At 43.6% G+C, this 19,663-nt stretch overlaps 1 protein-coding gene across 4 annotated transcripts in view; it reads right to left on the minus strand.

Moving 5' to 3' along the window:
* Positions 1-662: 662 nt before the first annotated feature.
* The window catches only part of LOC108704499, a 50,228-nt gene continuing 31,227 nt past the window's right edge, over positions 663-19,663 (minus strand). For all 4 annotated transcript variants that reach the window (XM_041573173.1, XM_041573170.1, XM_041573174.1 and 1 more), the window contains one exon: positions 663-1,959. In XM_041573173.1, the coding sequence (XP_041429107.1) occupies positions 1,867-1,959 (93 nt within the window). In that variant the 3' untranslated portion in view covers positions 663-1,866. The remainder of the gene's footprint in view (positions 1,960-19,663) is intronic.

The following is a 19,663-nucleotide window of genomic DNA, read 5'->3' on the forward strand; positions in this document are numbered from 1 at the left end:
CTTCGGGAAGGATTTGACGTTTAAGGGGACCTGGCCACCAATTTTCTCATAATATGGGGGGGGGCCCTGGCCACCAATTTTTTTTTCTCACGTGGGGTCCTAGCCACCAATATTTTTTAATGGGGGCCCTGGACACAAATGTTTTTTTATGGGGGGCCCTGACCACCAATATCTTTTTATTTTCTATTAACATGTGGGAACCCTAGCCACCAATATTTTTTTTGTTTTTTCACTGTGTGGTGGGCGGACCTGTAGGTGGGGCTTGCGGTGGGTGCAGCCCAGGGGGCCCAGGAAATTTTGTCGTATGGGGCCCTGCGATTTCTGAAGGCGGTCCTGGTTTTGACAATAAAAAAATTTTAATTCAAATTTTCAATTCGACCCTTGATAAATCTGCCCCTAAGTATCAGTACAAGCCAGGCCTGAACCCACAATCTGTGGGTTCTGGCAAATGCCAAAGGGGCTGCTGGAAGATTCCACAGTCACTATCTAGTGGGCTGGTTAGAGGGCTGTTTGGCCTCTGTGTACCTGAAATGCCAGAGCCTATTTTGAATCCCAGTCCAGATGTGGTACAAGCTAACATATTCATTGATATCATCACACGTGGCTCAGCTTTATAGCTATATCACCACAATACTAGTTTAAGAAACATTTTAATCCCACTATAATCAGATTTCTGGTGTTCCAGAAATTCCCCCAGATTCTGCTTACTTTTGGGTATGCCGCTTCCTTGTACCTTGTTTGAGAGGCTGGGCTGTCCCATCAAAGCAGGAAATACTGGGTATAGTAAATGGCCCCTGGGTAAAAACACTAAAGCCTACCGAATAAGCTCCATATACAGTGCTGCTTATAGTTAGAAGCATTACTACAGTATATACTCACTATATTAAGGCATTTTGTGCTGCATACTATGACATACTTAAAAAACAGGGGCTAATGCATTAAAGGATAATGGCACACAAGACGGAACACAAAATGGCAATAAACGCTAAGAGTGGCTTCATGTCATAAGTAGGGTTGCCACCAGCCGGTAAAAATGATGGCGGAAAACAGATAAATATATAGGAAGGCTAGTAATTTTTTTCCAGAAAAGGTGGCAACCCTAGTTATAAGTGAAGGGTACCTATTCCTCCAGACTTTGTTGCAGAATAGTACAGGGAAATCCCTATAGTGGCACAGTTATACGGTGTATGAGCAGTAGTTATTTACAGTCCCACTTGGGCTCAACCATTCTTGCTCCGTGCAAAGGAATTAGAACACAATAGAAAGCCTATGGGAAGTTAGAAAGATGAGGCCAGCCTACACAGGCAGCTAAAATAAAGCTCAGCCACTAACGCCTTCCTTCATAGAGACTAGTTAAGAAAACTAAACACATTCACATCTTTACAGTTCCATTACTCAAGGCTTCAGGGAAAATAGATCATGAAGCTGTAGCACCCATTAATTTAGAGGTTTTATGGCCCAAGGGGGGGGGGTATCCTTTATCAAATTTTGGGGGCTTATCAGAACCACAATTGCCATACATAACCATAAAACAACGGGCGTGCCACGGCCCTTAATGATGTTATTTGTTACTATCCGATGCACTTAACCAAGTGAGAACAAGTCAGTATTTTGTTTATATGGGATAAGGCTACAATGACCTAATCCAGCTTTGTTCTTGGAATTCACAGGACTGCACGGGGGGGGGGGAATTGGGGATGGAAAATGGTTTCAATTATCTACAAGTCAAACCAGCGGAGACGGCTAACGAAGTGCTTCCATTTAACGCATCTCCATAATCGGTTTTACGGTCAGCAATCTTCTTGTCCAGAAAACGCAAATTCCAGCAGAATCTTCCCTGAGGGGATTCCGAAAAAGAAGGGGGTGTCAGCCAAGCTGCCTCGTGCTCCACCAAACCAGCCACATGGCGCCCCCGGTGATTAATCCGCCCCACAGTAGGTTGTGCAGGAAGCGCATTGGCTGAGGGGAAAAAAAAAAGAGCAAATTATATCATTTATTGATTGGCTATTAAAGTGTAGCTGAGTATTATATATGGTGTTCTTTATATCTAGGTTTGCCTTGCCTCTGCTGATGCTGTTATATCATGTGATAGAAGGTTTATATTTATTTAAGCTTCAAATGTTTAATAACTACTTCTGGAATATTCACAAAGGTCTCAGCCAAGGGGTGATTCTTCAAGCTTATAGGAAAAGATATAACTCTATTTGCCTTGAAAACAGAAGCATCTGATTGGTCTGAGACACCTTACCACTAAAGCCTGAGCCGTGCACGTTAAGGTCCCCATACATGAAAAAATATAAACTGCCGACAGATTAAGCGGCTTATTGGGCAGTGTATGGGGGGCCCTCCGACGGGCTTCCTTCCCTGATCGATATATCTGTCTGAAAGTCGATCCTGATGTTGATCGGTGGGTTTAAAAATCCCGGTGGATTGAGGACTGCATCAGTCCGTTGATGTGGTCCTCGATCTGACCACCCATATTCTTCTAATTGTTATCAGATCATTGGGCCCTAGAACTCACGATTGGATCAGCCTGATATCGCCCACCTCATATCGATCTCCCTATGTATGGCCAGCTTTAAGATCTGATCATTTGGCATTGTCGGATTTGGCCACCCACCGCCGGGCTGTTCTGGTTGTTCGGTTGCCAAGAATAGTCACCTATATTAGAGCTTTAGACAAATCAATACCCCAAACAATTGTAGGTTAATATATAAGACTTTACAGCAGGGAATCTTTTGTATTCGGCAGTGTGTTTTTAGTGATTGTTAATAAAAGTTAATTTTTATCACTGGTTAACTAGAAGTGCACAAAGGGGGTGCAAATGAAATATTTTATCCAACTTGGTAGTACTTCGGTTGTTCTTATTTTGTTCCCAAGAATAGATCACAATGTGACCTTTTGTAGACCCGTTAAAACAAGACCGTATCAACAGGCTGATGCAGTCCCTCCCCGATGGTATTTTCTAACATTTAACTTTAAGGATATACAGTATATATTGGTTGCACAGCTTCCATAGTCCAATACAATGTCGGATGTCAGGGGCCCACCAGAAAACCTTAGACCATGGGCCAACTTTTATTCCTCCTCATCCTCTTTATTCTCCTAGCCTTTTATAACTATTAACTATATTCTTCCATTATTATGGATCTTTTCCCCATAAAGAAATAGTGAATGACCATGAAATAGGCCAAATGTTTAGAAGCAAGAGGGCCCACTGACACCTGGGCCCACCGGGAGCTTTCCTGGTAGCCGCTGGGCCAGTCCGACACTGGTCCAATAAACTGTGTCTATGTATGTTCAGCTTAATATGGGGCAAGACTCAAGAGTATCTGGCTGCTGGCTGAGCTAAATGAAAGCTAAAGTGTAACATAACTGGGAAGTTGGACATCCCGTTCCTAGAGCTGAAGTCATATTGCAACACTTCCTTCCATAGGGCCATGAACCCAATTATTCCAAGTCTGACTCAGCGAATGGAACATGTCCTGCTTGTTCAATAAGGATAGCAGCGAGCCCTGATCCAGTTAAATGGCTCTCAGAAACATGATACAAGGGAAATGGAGTGTCGGTGTTTGTTTTTTCTACTCTATTGCATACCATGGAGATCATCTGACCAAGTGTCGAGAAGATTCAACATTTTTTGTGTTTCAAAGAGAGGAAATGTCGGCTCTCTAATAACTTGTGTAGTTACATATCATTCAAACCCATCTTGTTGTGTGCGTCGTAGCTGGCCACAGCTAAGACAAGGTCGATTTTGACCATATTGCACATCCCCAACAGTCTTGGCAACCTCAGGCTGAAAATTCCTACTGTCAATACAACTTTAGTATCTGCAAACAGAACAATGCTGTGGACGGCCAAAAGGCCACAGTATCTGTTCATGGGTCTGTGAGCCCAAAGTTCGGCCTAAAGTACCAAAAGGGATGCATTAAACCTGTTCAGCGTGCTCTGCTGGCCACTGCTGCAACTTCATTTTTATTTTAAAGATTATAGCAGTTTTATACTGACAACATCTGGTTGTCACATTCCTTACAGTGTCACCAGGGTTAACTGAACAGGGAAGCAGCTGCATCCCTCCGGCTGTCAGTACTCAGCACACTGCTATAGTAAGAGGGAACGATTAGGAATATGCATTGTGTGGGCGGAAGGGTTCACTTGTACAGAAGGACACTTTTTTTAAAAAAAATATGTAATTTGGCTCCTAAGAGTTGCTTGTCCAGGGACGGCTATTTCCCTCCCCTAGTAAAGAGTTGCATGAAACAATGTTCTTGCCAATAAGAGACAAGAGATATGGGATAAGAGACATAAGAAGATGAAGGGGACACAACAACCAATCAGCTCTTTGCTTTCATTCTGAATGATAATAATCCATAGTGACATATACTGCACATATCAGTCCCTGCCCGAACGGTTGTTAGTGTAATAGTGCCGGTGTTACGCTGCATTTTAATGTAAGTTTCGGATAGAGCTGCTTTATATTTAGATAATGAGTAAAAAGTAAAGAACAGCGGTGCAGAACCAGTTTCTAATGCTTAGCTGAAAAAGTCATCAATATCTGCCTGGGGACTCTCTGCGCTGTTTCCAATTATCTTTAAAAAAAAAAAAGAAAAGAAGCAGAACGAAGTGGAGCCAAGCAACTAGTCAGATCTTTATTTAAACAAGCTCCCAAAAACTAGCCCTTCCTGCAATGTTCAAAGCAAATGCTTCAAAAGGCTCATACCCACTGTAGGTTATACCACCCATCAGGCTTCCGTGCATTCTTTGTAACGTCCACATAGGGCTTAGTATTGGCTTTTAAACTACATCTGTCAATCAAACACCTCTTCCCGTGGAACCAATGAGACATTTGCTCTCATTATTTTAGCGTCACTGTAAGTATCAAAGCTTAATGTTGATTGGCTGATATGTGTTAGTAGATTGGTGTTAGCCTTATTACAGGGTTCATTTCTGAATAGGGGGCAAGGTTAAAAAAACCCAACACAATGTGCGCCCGACAGCAAATTGCTGAAAATAGCACTTGCCATGTAAGGGCAAAGACACACGTGGAGATTCGGGAAGATTATTCGCCCGGCGACAAGTTGCCTCTTCTTCTAATCGGGGAGACTAATCTTCCCGAACTGCATTCACGAGGAAACTTCAGGCGACTTTGGAAAAAAAAGTGCTCCGAGTACCATCCCACCAGTGATTAAGATTCTAGCCGGCGGGAAGGCAGTTCAGAGAGTAGGCGCCCAAAGAAGAGGCGATTTATTCGCCAGGAGACTAAATCTCCACTTATGTCTCTGCCCTAAGGAGCTGGACATGGGCCTCTCTCTGGATGCTCCTCACCTGTGTGTTATTCACAAGATGCTTATAATAAATCCCAAAGTTTATGTGAAGCAGGTCTGGACCGAAACTCAAAATGAAGCTGGCCATAGACGTTCAGATATACCTTAGATGTTGGGTGAACGATCGTGCAGTGCCATCTCCTGACCTGCCACTAACCAATCAGATCAAATAAAGTAGTAAAAGAACAGATCAGCCGATGTTCTGCCCCTACAGCAATCGTACGATAGTTATGCCCGACAAAAGCTGGTGACAGTCTCCCACTGATATCGTCAGATCGGCAATACATGCAGAGATATTATTGGTAGCCAACAGAAATTTTCTAACTAGTCCGATCGACATTGCACGAAAAATGTTGGTACACTCCACACGCGACCCTAAAATCGTACGAACACGAGGTTTGTACAATCAAATCTTTGCGTCTATGGCCAGATTAAGACCTGCCATGCAAGTATGCAGAGGCCCAACCAGTCCCCCAACAGCCCACTCCACAGTGACTGTCTATTGCATCTTACAGCAGCCCATCAGGCATTTGCCAGAACTTACAGATTGCCAGTCCGGGCCTGGCCCATACTGAGTGGAATGCCCTTCCAATTCCACCTAACAGGGGTGTATCAATAGAGGTAGCAGACCCTGGAACTGCTGGCTGGAACATGAGCAATGTTCACTATAGTTTTTGGGGGTTGTGTGCAAAAACCTTTTTTTTAAAATAGTGGACAAACTTAAAATTGGCACTGGTGTTACTGGCCCAAACAGGCCACAGATTCACTAAAGGGCGAAGTGGCCGACGCTAGCGTCAATTCGCCAGGAATCCCATCCGTAGGGATATCGCCAATTCACTAACAGGCATAGAGGACAATTCGCCATCGAACAAAACCGTCGCTAGTGTGGGTTCGCAGCCCATCGTCAGGGAATTTTGCTCTGGCGAGCCGTGATTACTGCTGCAAATTCCCTAAGGGTCCAAATTACCCTAGCAACCATGCATTGATTTGAATAAGAGACTGGAATATGAACAGGAGAGGGACTGAATAGAAAGGAGTAATAACAGGTAACAATAACAATACATTTGTAGCCTTACAGAGCATTTGTTTTTAGATGGGTCAGTGACCCCCTTTTGAAAACTGGAAAGAGTCAGAAGAAAAAGGCAAATAAAAGACAAATTGAAAAGTTGCTTAGAACTGGCCTCTCTATAACATATTAAAAGCTCATGTAAAGGTGAACCACCCCTTTAAAGATTTTTGTGTTAACGTTTTTTTTCCAGACATTTGAGGGGCATGGCACATATGTTTTAGGGTGGTCTCATGTGTAGGGCATTAGAGGATCTCTTCTGTCTTTATTATGGTTCCTTGGATATTTGTAATATGTTTAAGCATTTGCACAAACATCTCTAATAAAGACCAGGGCCGGATTTAACAAAGCGGCGCCCCAAGGCCACACGAGCCATACCCTTGCTGCTTCCGGTCGCGCCGCCCTGTGTCCGCAGGGTCCTAGCGCCGCGCTGTGGCGCTCGCTGAGGCAGAAGCGATGGGGAGCTTTAAGTCTCCAGTGCTTCAAAGACGCGGCTGGGCGGCGTGCCGCCCCAAAAATTTCGCCGCCCTAGGCCCGGGCCTATGTGGCCTCGCCACAAACTGGGCCTGATAAAGACGGCCCTTACGACTTTAATGTACCGTCCTATTCAAATTGACCTAAGCGTAAGAGTACTAAAGTTTTGCGAGGCGAAACATCACTATTAAATTCTCACACTGCCAAAGTAAAGGTAAGCGAAAATTCGGCTGCTGAGATGCAACTTTGCATTTTAGGGAATTAGCGTAGTGGTAACGAATTTGCGCCTGGCAAAGACGTGCAAAACGGTCGCTGGCGAGAATTCGCCCTTTAGTGCATATGTCCCTTCAAGTGCAGACTTTGGGTTAACCTATAATCCAACTTCAGATAACTGCCTTTTTTCCCTATATAATACTAGAAAGGGGACGACACCAGCCGAATACATGCTCCCCAGTGAAATAAAGTGCAACAAGGAGACGAGTACTTGGCTATTTCCAGCCTACTGAATAAACAGCCGAGTGCAAAGCTGATAAAGACAGTGGGAGCTGGAGAAAGATTATACAGATGTTGAATAAACCATAAACGGGCTTCATTCTTAACCTCTGAAATCATCTGTGATTCTTGCTGGATGCGCCGGGCTGGTTTCATCTCTGTTTTAAAATGTTTCCAGCTCCCTGTGCTGTGCTTACATTATGTCGGCTGCTTCCTGAGAGGCACCATACCTGCCCAAAAATCCCACTTGGAGGTTAATGGCGCTATAAAAACTACTGGCGACGACATAATCCTAAAACAAATATTTTTTTTTGTTGTAGAATGAATCATTTTCAATACTAAGAAGGAATGTGCCAAATGAATATTATCCCATTCGTTTGTCCATAAGAGAACTTGTAAGGGGTGAATAGCCAAAAAATTGCATCGTCATGTTTAATATCTTAAAACTACATGTATGGGACCGGTTATCCACAATGCTCGGGACCTCGGGTTCTCCAGATAATGGATCTTTCCGTAGTTTGGAACTTCATACCTAAAGTCTACTAGAAAATTATATAAACATTACATAAACCCAATAGGCTGGGTTTGCTTCCAATAAGGATTATTAGGGATGCACCGAATCCACTTTTTTGGATTCGGTCGAACCCCCCGAATCCTTTGTGAAAGATTCGGCCAAATACCGAACCCTAATTTGCATATGCAAATTAGGGGCGGGAAGGGGAAAGAAACCATTTTTAGTTCCTTGTTTTGTGACAAAAAGTCACATTATTTCTTTCCCTGCCCCTAATTTACATATGCAAATTAGGATTTGGCCGAATCCTGCTTAAAAAGGCCGAATCCTGGCCGAATCCCGAACCGAATCCTGGATTCGGTGCATCCATATTAATTATATCTTAGTTCAAGTACAAGCTACTGTTTTATTATTACAAATAGAAATAATTTTTTAAAAATTTCGATTATTTGAAAAAAAACCAGTCCATGGGAGACGGCTTTTCCCTTAATTTGGAGGTTTATGGAAAATGGGTTTCCGTATAACAGATCCCATATCTGTAGGTTAAAGAATGGCTAATTCTAAGCAATTTTCAATTGCTCTTCATTTTTTCTTTTTTTGAGGACAGAGACACACGGTCAGATTCAGGGAGATTAGTTGCCCGGCGACAAATCTCCCTGAACTGCCTCCCGCTAGCTAGAATGGAAATCGCAAGCGGGATGGCACTCTGAGCACTTCGTTTTCTGAAGTCGCCAGACGTTTCTTCACGAGGAAACTTCGGAAAACGAATCGCTCCCACCATCGATTTACAGTCTAGCCAGCGGGAAGTCAGTTCAGGGAGATTAGTCGCCCCGAAGAAGAGGAGATTTGTCGCCGGGCGACTAATCTCTTTGAATCGCAGCGTGTCTCTGCCCTTAGGGACCCCCGAAGGTCACAGGGAGTTGTATCAGGTCACGGAGCCGGCCTTTGATACATAACAGACTTATATGCCAAAGACAAAAGAAGTGATTACCCTCCAGGTAAACCATACAAAGGAGATTCCTGGCATTCTTGATAAAGGAATGTTGAGATTGGGAAGCGATAAAGCCAGTGGGATTCTTCTGGATATGGAATACGATTTACAAAGGTCAAATAAAGGGAACAAAGTATAAATGCTGCACATTCCCAGGAAGCAGAACAAATACACTAGTACAAGGACCTTACACAGATTTGGGAGTTATATGGGGGGAATACAGGGTTCAGAGGAAAAAATGTTTCTTCAATTTCATAAATACTAAGCTGTACAACTGGCCCGAGCTGGAACATGAATCCGGCCAAGCAATGGCTGAGAAGGAATCTGGAGTTTGTTTGCTTAGCTGTCTTTTTCCCCTGTACTTATATTCTCTTGAGATTGCACGGGCATAGAGGAGCAGGTATTGGAATGTACTGCCCTGGATGCTTGTAATACAAAACAATGCAATACTAGAATAAGCACTGCTTGGGATTTCAGTTGGTCATACCTATGCTGATAAAAGCTGCCAAATTGGCGTTTTCAGACCGAGCCAGCAGCTTATTGGCCATGTATGGGGCCCTCAGGGGGTTCTGACCAACTAATAATTGCCTAAAAATCATGTTGATCTTCATAGGACGCCAAACGTTTAACTCAACCTGATTTGGTCTAACTTGTTGGTGGCCAAACTGGGTAAAGATCCATTTATTTGATCACTTTGCAAAATGATCAGATCTTACCACGTATGGCCAGATTTACTCTGCATTTATTATAAAGTGCTAGGTGCCTATGCAACGTTTGTAGAAAAGCAGTGTCGAACTGGGCCGGCGGCACACCGGGAAAAAGCCCAGTGGCCCGGCCCTTTAAACTAAAAGTAGAATTCACACCATAAAATGAATGCTGGTGGGGCTACTGCTCAGCCCCCATAAATGTCATTGTAACTAATATAGTAACACACTGTGAGGTCTGTAGAGTAGTGATGTGCGGGTCAGTAAGTTTTGGGTTAACCCGAGCGTCACTACAATAGACGACTGTTTCTCAACTGTTCGTGTGATCGTGCAAATATCAATCCGAGTTCTTTTCTTCGTTGGTTTTGTTCCAGCATCCGCAGAGCTTTGTTGGAGAGACAATAGAAGGGAGTGGAAGAAAAAAGTATGAAAGTTCTGCTTCAGGGCATGTTTTATCCTGGCATTGCACTCCAGGGGCCATTTCTCTTCTGCAGCAAGCACGAGAGCGAAAGAAAGAACGGCATTAGCCATGCTGCTGCACAGGGTCGGACTGGGGGGCCCAGGGCTGCTGTCTCAGGAGCCCCCCTATGACCTTCCCGCCCATAATGCACACATTTGATCCAATCCAAGGACCAACAACTTGAAGTAAACAAAGTACAGCACTCAACACTGTCTACATAGCAGACCGTGAGAATAAGAGCTGGAAATCCTGATTTTCTGCTTTTATACACTGTCTACTGTACTTATTCTTTCTGGATGGCATGTGGTTATTGTTTATTAGGAAACAGAGATCACACTTATTTTATTCTATGAAATCACAGCGATGTGACTGCACAATATAGAGTATTTTTCATTTAGATGAAATGTTCGGGACCTGGGGTAACGGATCTTTCCATAATTTGGATCTCCATACTAGAAAATCATGTAAACGTTAAACAAACCCAATAGGCTGGTTTTGCTTCCAATAAGGATTAATTATATCTGAGTTGGGATCAAGTACAAGCTCCTGTTTTATTATTACAGAGAAAAGGGAAATCATTCTTAAAAAATTTGGATTATTTGGATAAAACGGAGTCTATGGGAGATGGCCTTTCCGTGATTCTGAGCTTTCTGGATAATGGGTTTCCGGATAACGGATCCCATACCTGGATAATACTTGATTGATTATATCTTAGTTGGGATCAAGTAGAAGCTACTGTTTTATTATTAAAGAGAAAAGGGAAATCGTTCTTAAAAAATTTGGATTATTTGGATAAAACGGAGTCTATGGCAGACGGCCTTTCCGTGATTCTGAGCTTTCTGGATAATGGGTTTCCGGATAACGGATCCCATACCTGGATAATACTTGAACTGGGAACTGGAACTTATATGGCAGTGTCACACTGTAACCTACAGCACTTAAAACCCCTCCGAATTGTGTCTGTAAGTTAAGCTGGCCATAGACGCAAAGATCCGATCGCACGAATCCTCGATTCGTACGCTTTTCGGAGCGTGTGGAGAGTCCTGACATTTTTCGTCCCACCGAGATCGGTCGTTTGGTCGATCGGACAGGTTAAAAAGATATCCGTCGGCTGTCGATAATATCTCTGCATGTATTTCTGATCGTATGATTTTCAGTGGGAGACTGTCACCAGCTTTTGTCGGACATAACTTTCGTACGATTGCTGTTAGGGCAGAACATCGGCGGATCTGTTCTTTTACTACTTTATTTGATCTGAATGGTTAGTGGCAGGTCGGGAGATGAGGATTTGAACGATCTGATCTTTGCATCTATGGCCAGCTTAACCCTCCCATTTAGACTGTAAGCCCTACGGGGCAGGGTCCTCCATTCTTTTGTCTCCTTGACACTGAGCACTTAATCATTATTGTGAATTGTATTTCTAATAATGCACTTGTTACTTATTATTGCAGTGACCCTTTGTTTGTTACTACAGGTATGGGACCTGTTATCAGGAATGCTCGGGACCTGAGGTTTTCCGGATAACGGATCTTTCCATTTTCTGCATCTTCATACTTTAAAGGCCCCCATACAGGGCAGCTAAAAGCTGCAGACAGACCGAGCCAGCAGCTTATTGGCCCGTGTGTGTGGCCATCCAATGGGCTTCCCTGATCGATATCTGTCCGAAAGTAGGCCAGATCTCTATCGGGCAGATTTAAAAATCCCGTTGCATCTGTTAGTTTATCTAGTCCCGCGATCCGACAGCCCGTATCAGCCCTAGGTCCCACGATCGGATCAGCCTGATTTCGCCCACTTCATGTGGGCATATCGGGGGGAGAGCTGCTCATTTGGCAACAACGCCAAACAAGCGGATCTTTACATCTATGGCCACCTTAAGTCTACTAGAAAATCATATAAACATTAAATAAACCCAATAGGCTGGTTTTGCCTCCAATAAGGATTAATTATATTTTAGTTGGGATCAAGTACAAGCTACTGTTTTATTATTACACAGAAAAAGGCAAACATCTTTTAAAAATAGGATTATTTGGATAAAACTGAGTCTTTGAGAGATGGACTTTCTGTAATTCTGAACTTTTTTCGTTTCTAGATAATGGATCCCATACCCGTACTAATTTATTGTTTTGCTGTACAGTGCTTTGCCCTCAAGGAGCGCTATACAAATAAAAATATACATACATATAAATAACCCTATCCCTCATACTCTCCAGTAAATGTAAGTGAAAATAATGAAACTCCCTATCTATAAATAGAGTAAATTTTGCATCAAATACACCTATTAAGAGAACCATCATTTCCGCCCCTTCATGCCCGACATATTCTCAGTACAGTGCTGTGGACACCGACAGTGCTATATAAGGATAAAGATATTAGAGAAGGCATTACGTCAGCTCCAAAGGAATTCCTCCTGCAAAGAGCTGAATGTGATGTGGTCACGGTTAAACTCACAATATGTCAGAAAGGAGAGGAGAAACCCAAAGTGCAGAGTAATTGATCAACAACATCTGGAGAGCAGCCAAGCAGCAGGCGAGATACAAGAGCAAACATTTTGCATTAAACTCATGAAAAGCCAAAAGGAGGAGCATGAGGAGAGGCCGCAGAAGTTGGCTCTTTCGGGGAGATATTGGAGGTGTCTCTGCTTGTTTCACCTTCCATGGACTTGTTTGCTTCTACTGGCAGAACAGGTCCTTTTTCTGTTTTAAATCAGAAGGGAATTTAGCTCATCAAAGCAGCCTTTTCTCTTGATCATTGTCTATCATTCTAGAAGTTACTTGTAACGTGAACTTTCCATTATAATACACAATGAAATATAAATTAGCAGGTATTTCTTGTAGCAGTTGGGACTTCCTCAACAAAAATGTATCATTGGTGTGTGCATCATACAGATGCAGATATCGGACTCTTCTGTCGTTGTGTTGCACAGCTGCTGACTACCCAACCCTAAGCAGCTAGTAGTTAAGAGTAAAGGAGGCCAAAGACGTTTCAATTCTGATCTTTCCTGAAAAAGATGGTTTCAATGAAAGACTGTTTGTGTCAATACACACGCGTAGAGCTGAATTGTCAGATATACAGGTAGAAACAATAGAATTCTACCTGTATCTGACGATAGAGTCCTGCAGCGGGTCAGGTACCCACAAAAAAGCGGGTACCCTGCGGAATGCGGGTAGGATTTTCAGGTCTGCGGGTCGGGTTGAGGGTCTCGTCTAAATTTCCTAGCTTATGTTATATTGTCTATATTTTAGTCCTTTTTAATATTACAAAATGTGTTCCGGTCCCTGCCCACTTTTGATGATGTCACTTCCGGTTTGTAGCAACACCACTTCCTGTTTGGTGGTGCTCAGAGGGTTGCGGGTCGGGTGGTGGATAAGGCAGTTGCGGGACTGGGTTGAGTAGCAGATCAAAGTGGGTTAATATGCGTGTTGCGGTTTCGGGTCGCAGGACTCTATCTGACGATTCAGCACTAACAATGGCCGATGTTTGGGTACTTTCAAAGGCGCCGGATCAAAATTTTCCGGCCTGCTCGATGGATGAGCCAACTGATATCCAAGTCTTCGCTGAAATAAGTCAGCTCGTCTCCCACCATAAACTCACCGAATATCTTACGAAAATTAGTTTTGTACGATATTATCGGTGCGTCTATGGCCACCTTTATTTGGGATGAAGCCATTACTGCATCCCATCTAGAAGTTACTGAACCCAAGATCAACATCTGAAATAGAAGTCAGGTAGGGTTTACTTGAGCAAAAGGCTGACATTGATGGATGAGCTGCCGTATTGCAGGTAAGAATATCTCAAATGATCCTGTTCCTTTATCATCAATAGGATTTACAGATGATCAGCATACTGAACTATATCATCAGGTTAAACATGATCTAAGATAGACAACCTAGAACATGATAATATTTGAAAATTGATTTGAAAAAATCTCCAGTACAGAGAAACAAATGCAGAAATTGAAGTTTGTTAGTAAGAATAAACATGCAATGTAATTTAGAAGAGAGGCCTCACTAGAAGTGAAATATTTGGATCTGACGAAAAAGTTTAGAAAGTTGGTAAAATAGAAGGGTGTTAGGCTGTAACCCAACAATTCCTTTATGCATATTTGCATTTATACATGTGAGTAAAGGCGTCCTTAGACATAACAATTACGATCTTTCCTAGAAAAGATATTTCCAAGAAAGATCGTTCGTTTCAAAACACACGTGTAGAGCTGAATTGTCGGATATACAGGTAGAAACAATAGAATTCTACCTATTTCTGATGATTCGGCACTAACAATGGCCGATGTTTGGGTGCCTTCAAAGGCATCCGATAAATTTTTTTCCGTCCAGTCGATCGAGGAGCCGACCGATATCAAAGTCTTCTGCTATCGGTCGGCTCTTTTCCCACCATACATGCACCCAATATCGTACCAAAAGAGAATTGTACGATATTATCTGTGCGTCTATGGCCACCTTAACGGTTGCTATTATAGCATGCATACAGATCACTGTGATCCTATCTGAAACCCATTGTTTATACCAAAGCAGGATTAAGGGTCAGGGCACACGCTCAGATTCGGGGAGATTAGTTGTTCCGGCAACAAATCTCCTCTTCTTCGGGGCGACTAATCTCCGGGAACTGCCTCCCACCGGCTAGAATGTAAATCGATTCAGGCGACTTCAGAAAACGAAGGGCTCCTAGTGCCTCCCACCGGCTAGAATGTAAATCCGCGGCGGAAGGCAGTTTGGGGAGATTAGTCGCCCCGAAGAAGAGGAGATGTCGCCGGGCAACTTATCTCCCCGAATCTGAGCGTGTGCCCTGACCCTTAGAGGACTAGTCTGTATTTGAGATATGAAAGCTTATATTATCTATACATGCACACAGGGCTGCCATAGGGAATCACAGGACCCCTATCCTCCAAGAGGCCCCAATTATTCATCCGTTGGACACCAAAGCAGAAGGCCCTGCCAATAAGTAGAATGGGGCCCTGATATTTATGTACTATGGATATCAATTGGGGCACCAGCTGGTTGTCGATTCAAATTGAATGAGGGGCAACATCCAAGAGTTTTAGGGCTTCAATATTCTCAAAATCATCATTACACTAAACACTGAGTTGACTTTTTTTCATAAGGGACACAAAATGATCACAAAATCTAGCAAAAACAATGTATATTCTCAAAATCTAGATCCGAAAGAAGTAGAATGCCTCTTCCATCTCCGCAGGAGAAGAAAATAAACACTGGGATTTAGAGCAACTTCACACAGAGACACAGGAATGTAGAGCTCTACATGGGGCCAGCTGCTAGATTAAACAGTGACGTAATGTCAAAGGGCAAGATCTTATCATTCTTGGAATGCAAAGGCTGGATCTGCAGGACACTGCCAAAGAACAGTCCACCGGAAGATCAAATGATAAGCAATGACCTATTCAAACATGCATGGCCTTGGGCCATAGTCTTTATCACTTGTTCACTAGCCACTAAATGATGCTTGTGTGAAGTCATCTCCTTAACGGCCCCAGGAGCACAGTACAATGATCTGTCCAGACAGGAAAAGTGTTTAGTGTCGTAAAAAGGCACATCCATTCCTCTGGCCATATGCAAGTGACCTCAGCCATTTTCATTTACATCATTTAGAATTAGTTGCCCTGAGGGCTTTCATTGTACAAGAATAAACAGTAGATTAAAGATCAGCACTCTGGTGTAAAGCTTGGCATAAACATCAAGATCTGCTTTTTAGCATATTTTAGGTTCATTTGACAATCTCTGGGTCAAGAATTTGAACGGCACGCTCATAGGGCAGAGACACAGTCTCAGATTCGGGGAGATTTAGTCCCCCGGCGATAAATCGCCTCTTCTTCAGGGCGACAAATCTTCCCGCCGGCTAGAATCGAAATCACTGGCAGGATGGCGCTCGGAACGATTCATTTTCAGAAGTCGCAGAACTTTCCTCATGAGGCAACTTTGGGTGACTTCAGAAAACGAATCGCACCGATTACCATCCAGCTGGCGTTTAGATTCTAGCCGGCGGGAGGCAGTTCGGGGAGATTAGTCGCCTGAAGAAGAGGAGATCAGTTGCTGGGCGACTAATCTCCCCGAATCTGAGCGTGTGTCTCTTGCCAATAAGGAAAGGACCATACCAATATGTTAATGTAGGCCCGTCTGCCTGATGGATACCTAGCTATTTTTTTTTTTAGCCAGATCACGAAGGCTGCATACATGGGCAGATAAGCGGCAAATTCAATCAGGTGTACTGACACCTTAAGGGCAGTGGCCAACAGGGAGATTTGTCACCCATGATTATTTATGAGCGACTACAAGTGACAAATCTCTGGAAAATGTGTCTCCATTGGAAATAACTGAAATCGCTGGTGATAAAACCACATATCGCTAAGTTGCAAGTACAAGTAATTCTAGTTTATTGTAGAATCCAGCCAACGACAGAGAATATACCGAAAGGACGTTGCTCCATCTCACCCTATTATAGGTGCACCCCATTAGGCTTCACATACAAAATCATACATATATTAACCGATAGCTATCTGTTCCTTTGTTTACTTTTGCATAGCCCAACCTTTCAAAAAAAAAAAAAAGTCATGTGACTGAACGTTTGTTGAACGATCTTATCGGATTGTCCCATCCACTGGCCGATTTCATTGTTTCTCTGCAAAATCTTTTAAACCTGTTTCATTGGATCATTCTAAGATTAGCTGTTCTGCGTGACAGATTCTGCCCGTGGATAAAATGTGGTAAATGCTGACTGGGTTTTGGCATCTTGTAGACTCATATGTGTATTAAGCCTTTGGCAATGCCACCAAAAATGCCCCTTGTTTCTGTAGCCACATGAGTAAGGGAGATAATCATTAAAAGCAGTGGCGTAACTAGATATTACTGGGCCCCACAGCAAATTTTCAGGCCATTTAAAACATTAAAAATGTTTAGTGGATGACACCCCTGATTAAAAGGCAAGCATGTACCCCATGATGTTTACTACTTACCTTGGAAATACCATGGGGAGACTAATGTTTTAAATGGCTTTAGTGCCATATAAGGGGAATAATGCTGCAGCTTTGAGCATTCATACAAATGAAATGGGCAAAGGTGGATCTGGGGGGATACCTAACCTTTAAAGTGGATCAGAGATGTGCCAATTGAGCGTCAAAATGTTTTTTTATGACATCAGTGGCCTCGGACATCAGGTCTCGATGGATTCTTGCAGTTGGAGTTCTCATTTCTTATTATGCTGTGTATGTTTTATAAATATATATAGTAACCATGTGCATTCGAACTTGTATACAGTATATAAAGCAGATTCCTATCCCCTCGGTTGGGTGGGGTGTTATTTCTTGTTTCTTTTTGAGTCTCTCTTTCTAGCTCTCTCACAGTATTTCTTTCCCACAAGGATTTATAAAAAGCAGGCTTTTTCAGTCTATGCACACACAAAATACTAGCAGACTTTATTTTGGTATAAATCTTTGAAGGGAGGCAGCTCTCACCATGCACCTCTGTTTTACAGAGACATTCCAAGGAGCGCTGTCTCCTTCCCTAGATAATGGGACCTCCCACTGCTCTGGCAGCCAGAACAATAGCCGATAACCTCAGGGGTTAATAAAGCCTTTTTGTAGAGAGGCAGGCAACAAATCAGTAGCATAGATAGATTAAATGGAGATAGTGATGTTCCACCACAAAGTCAACTAGTTTCAAGACCAGAGCTGTATTTAGGCTAGTGCAACCCAGGGGTAGGGTTGGCACCTTTTCTAGAAAAAAATACCGGCCTTCCTATATTCTTGTTTTTTCCCATTAAAGGAGAAATAAAGGCTTGCAGCACTTGGGGTACCAAATGTTAGGCACCCCCAAGTGATTGTATTATATTGACTTTCCTGGAACCCCGGGCCGGTGCTCCTATCAGCAGAAAACTGCCCTGGCCCGGGGTTATACCAGTGAGCACCACGGAGCGATCCACATCCATCTTCTTCTTTCTTCAAATTTCCAGGGGCAAACGCATGCACCGCTGAACGAAATAGCTGACTTTTTAGTTAAAGTTCGGCTTTTCGTTCCACTGCACAAGCACAGCCGTGCAAAGAAGGACTAAGAAGGAAGATCGCTCCGTGCTGCTCACTGGTATAACCCCGGGCCAGTGCAGTTTTCTGCTGATGGGAGCACCGGCCCAGGGTTCCAGGAAAGTCAATACGATCACTTGGGGGTGCCTAACATTTGGTACCCCCAAGTGCTGCAAGCCTTTCCTTCTCCTTTAATAACATTGGCATCAAGCATAATTGTTACCGGCCAGGTTGGTAAAATACCGGCCAGGTGGCAACCCTACCCAGGGACCACTTATGGTTGCCACCCGGGCAGTAATTTCCCGGCCTTGCCGGTAAACACCTGCCAAGGCCGGGGCCAGTATTCCAAATTTACCGGCAATTTAGCTGCCGGTGAATTTGTAATACCCTTAACAAGACCCCTTGGCCCGCCCCCAATACCCTGGAAACGTAGCTTTTGTCGTCCTTCTGGTGATCTCCGTGATGCGGCCAAGCCACTTTTACATCATGGACCTGCCCCCTTTTATGTCATGGGCCTGCCTCCTTTTATGTCATGGGCCTGCCCCCTTTTGTTCCCGCCCCACCACCAAAATTTTTAGGAAAAGGTGGCAACCCTAGGGCCAGTATCAGCCAGTGCCCCTACATGTGCCGAAGCCTACACTCCTTTTTGCATCCTGAACTGTTGTGTTGGCTCCGGTGCAAACACACTCAGCGGATCATGGTGAAGAAATGCAAGACTTCCAAGTGTATTTGTGCTGGAGCCCGTGTGGCACTAGCCTTAAAGGGAAGCCACCTTTATTCTCTTTAGTGCAGGGCCCTCTCTACCTCTTGTATAGGTTATTGGTTGTTTATAACCTGTATATTCAGTGTATACACCCAATTTTTGTACAGCTCTGTGAAATAAATTGTGCAATTGTAGGGAAATTCTCTATCCTGGAGATCTGTGCGTTGGATTAATAATCTAGTGATTTAACATCAATCGCCACCTGATAATGGATGGAGAGAAGCAGTAAATGCCCATGGGTTACAGTATCAATTTTCGATCCCGTGCAGGAAATACTAATGGTACAATACGCCTCCAGCCTGATCTCCCTCCACATGCACTGACAGTTCATTTAAACCAGCGACGGATTTCACTTTTGGGCGCCCCTAGGCCGCGCGGTCCGACCAGGCGGCCGCGCTGTCCTAGCGCCCGCCTTCCCAGCGCGCCGGCGAAAAAACGCTGGCGCAGCTGGTGCAGTTGAACGGGGCTGGGCGGCATGACGCCCCTATTTCTTTGCCGCCCTAGGCCCGGGCCTATGCGGCCTTGCCGCAAATCCGGGCCTGATTTAAACAGTTGCACAAATTTGACGGCGCTTGCCCCCATAGCAACATAACCGCAAACACACACAAATGCTTTTCCTAAAAATAGGCATTCATTCAAATTGGCCTGGCTTCAAGACATACAAATGTTGACTTTACACAGAAGTATACACACGAATCCCCCAACTCCATATACTGTATCTATAAATATATAATCTGTTATCCAGAAAGCTCCATTTTATCCAAATAATCCACATTTTTTAAAAATTATTTCCTTTTTCTCTGTAATAAAACAGTAGCTTGTACTTGATCCAAA

This window comes from Xenopus laevis, chromosome 8L (assembly GCF_017654675.1).
Source record: "Xenopus laevis strain J_2021 chromosome 8L, Xenopus_laevis_v10.1, whole genome shotgun sequence".
NCBI classification, from domain to species: domain Eukaryota; kingdom Metazoa; phylum Chordata; class Amphibia; order Anura; family Pipidae; genus Xenopus; species Xenopus laevis.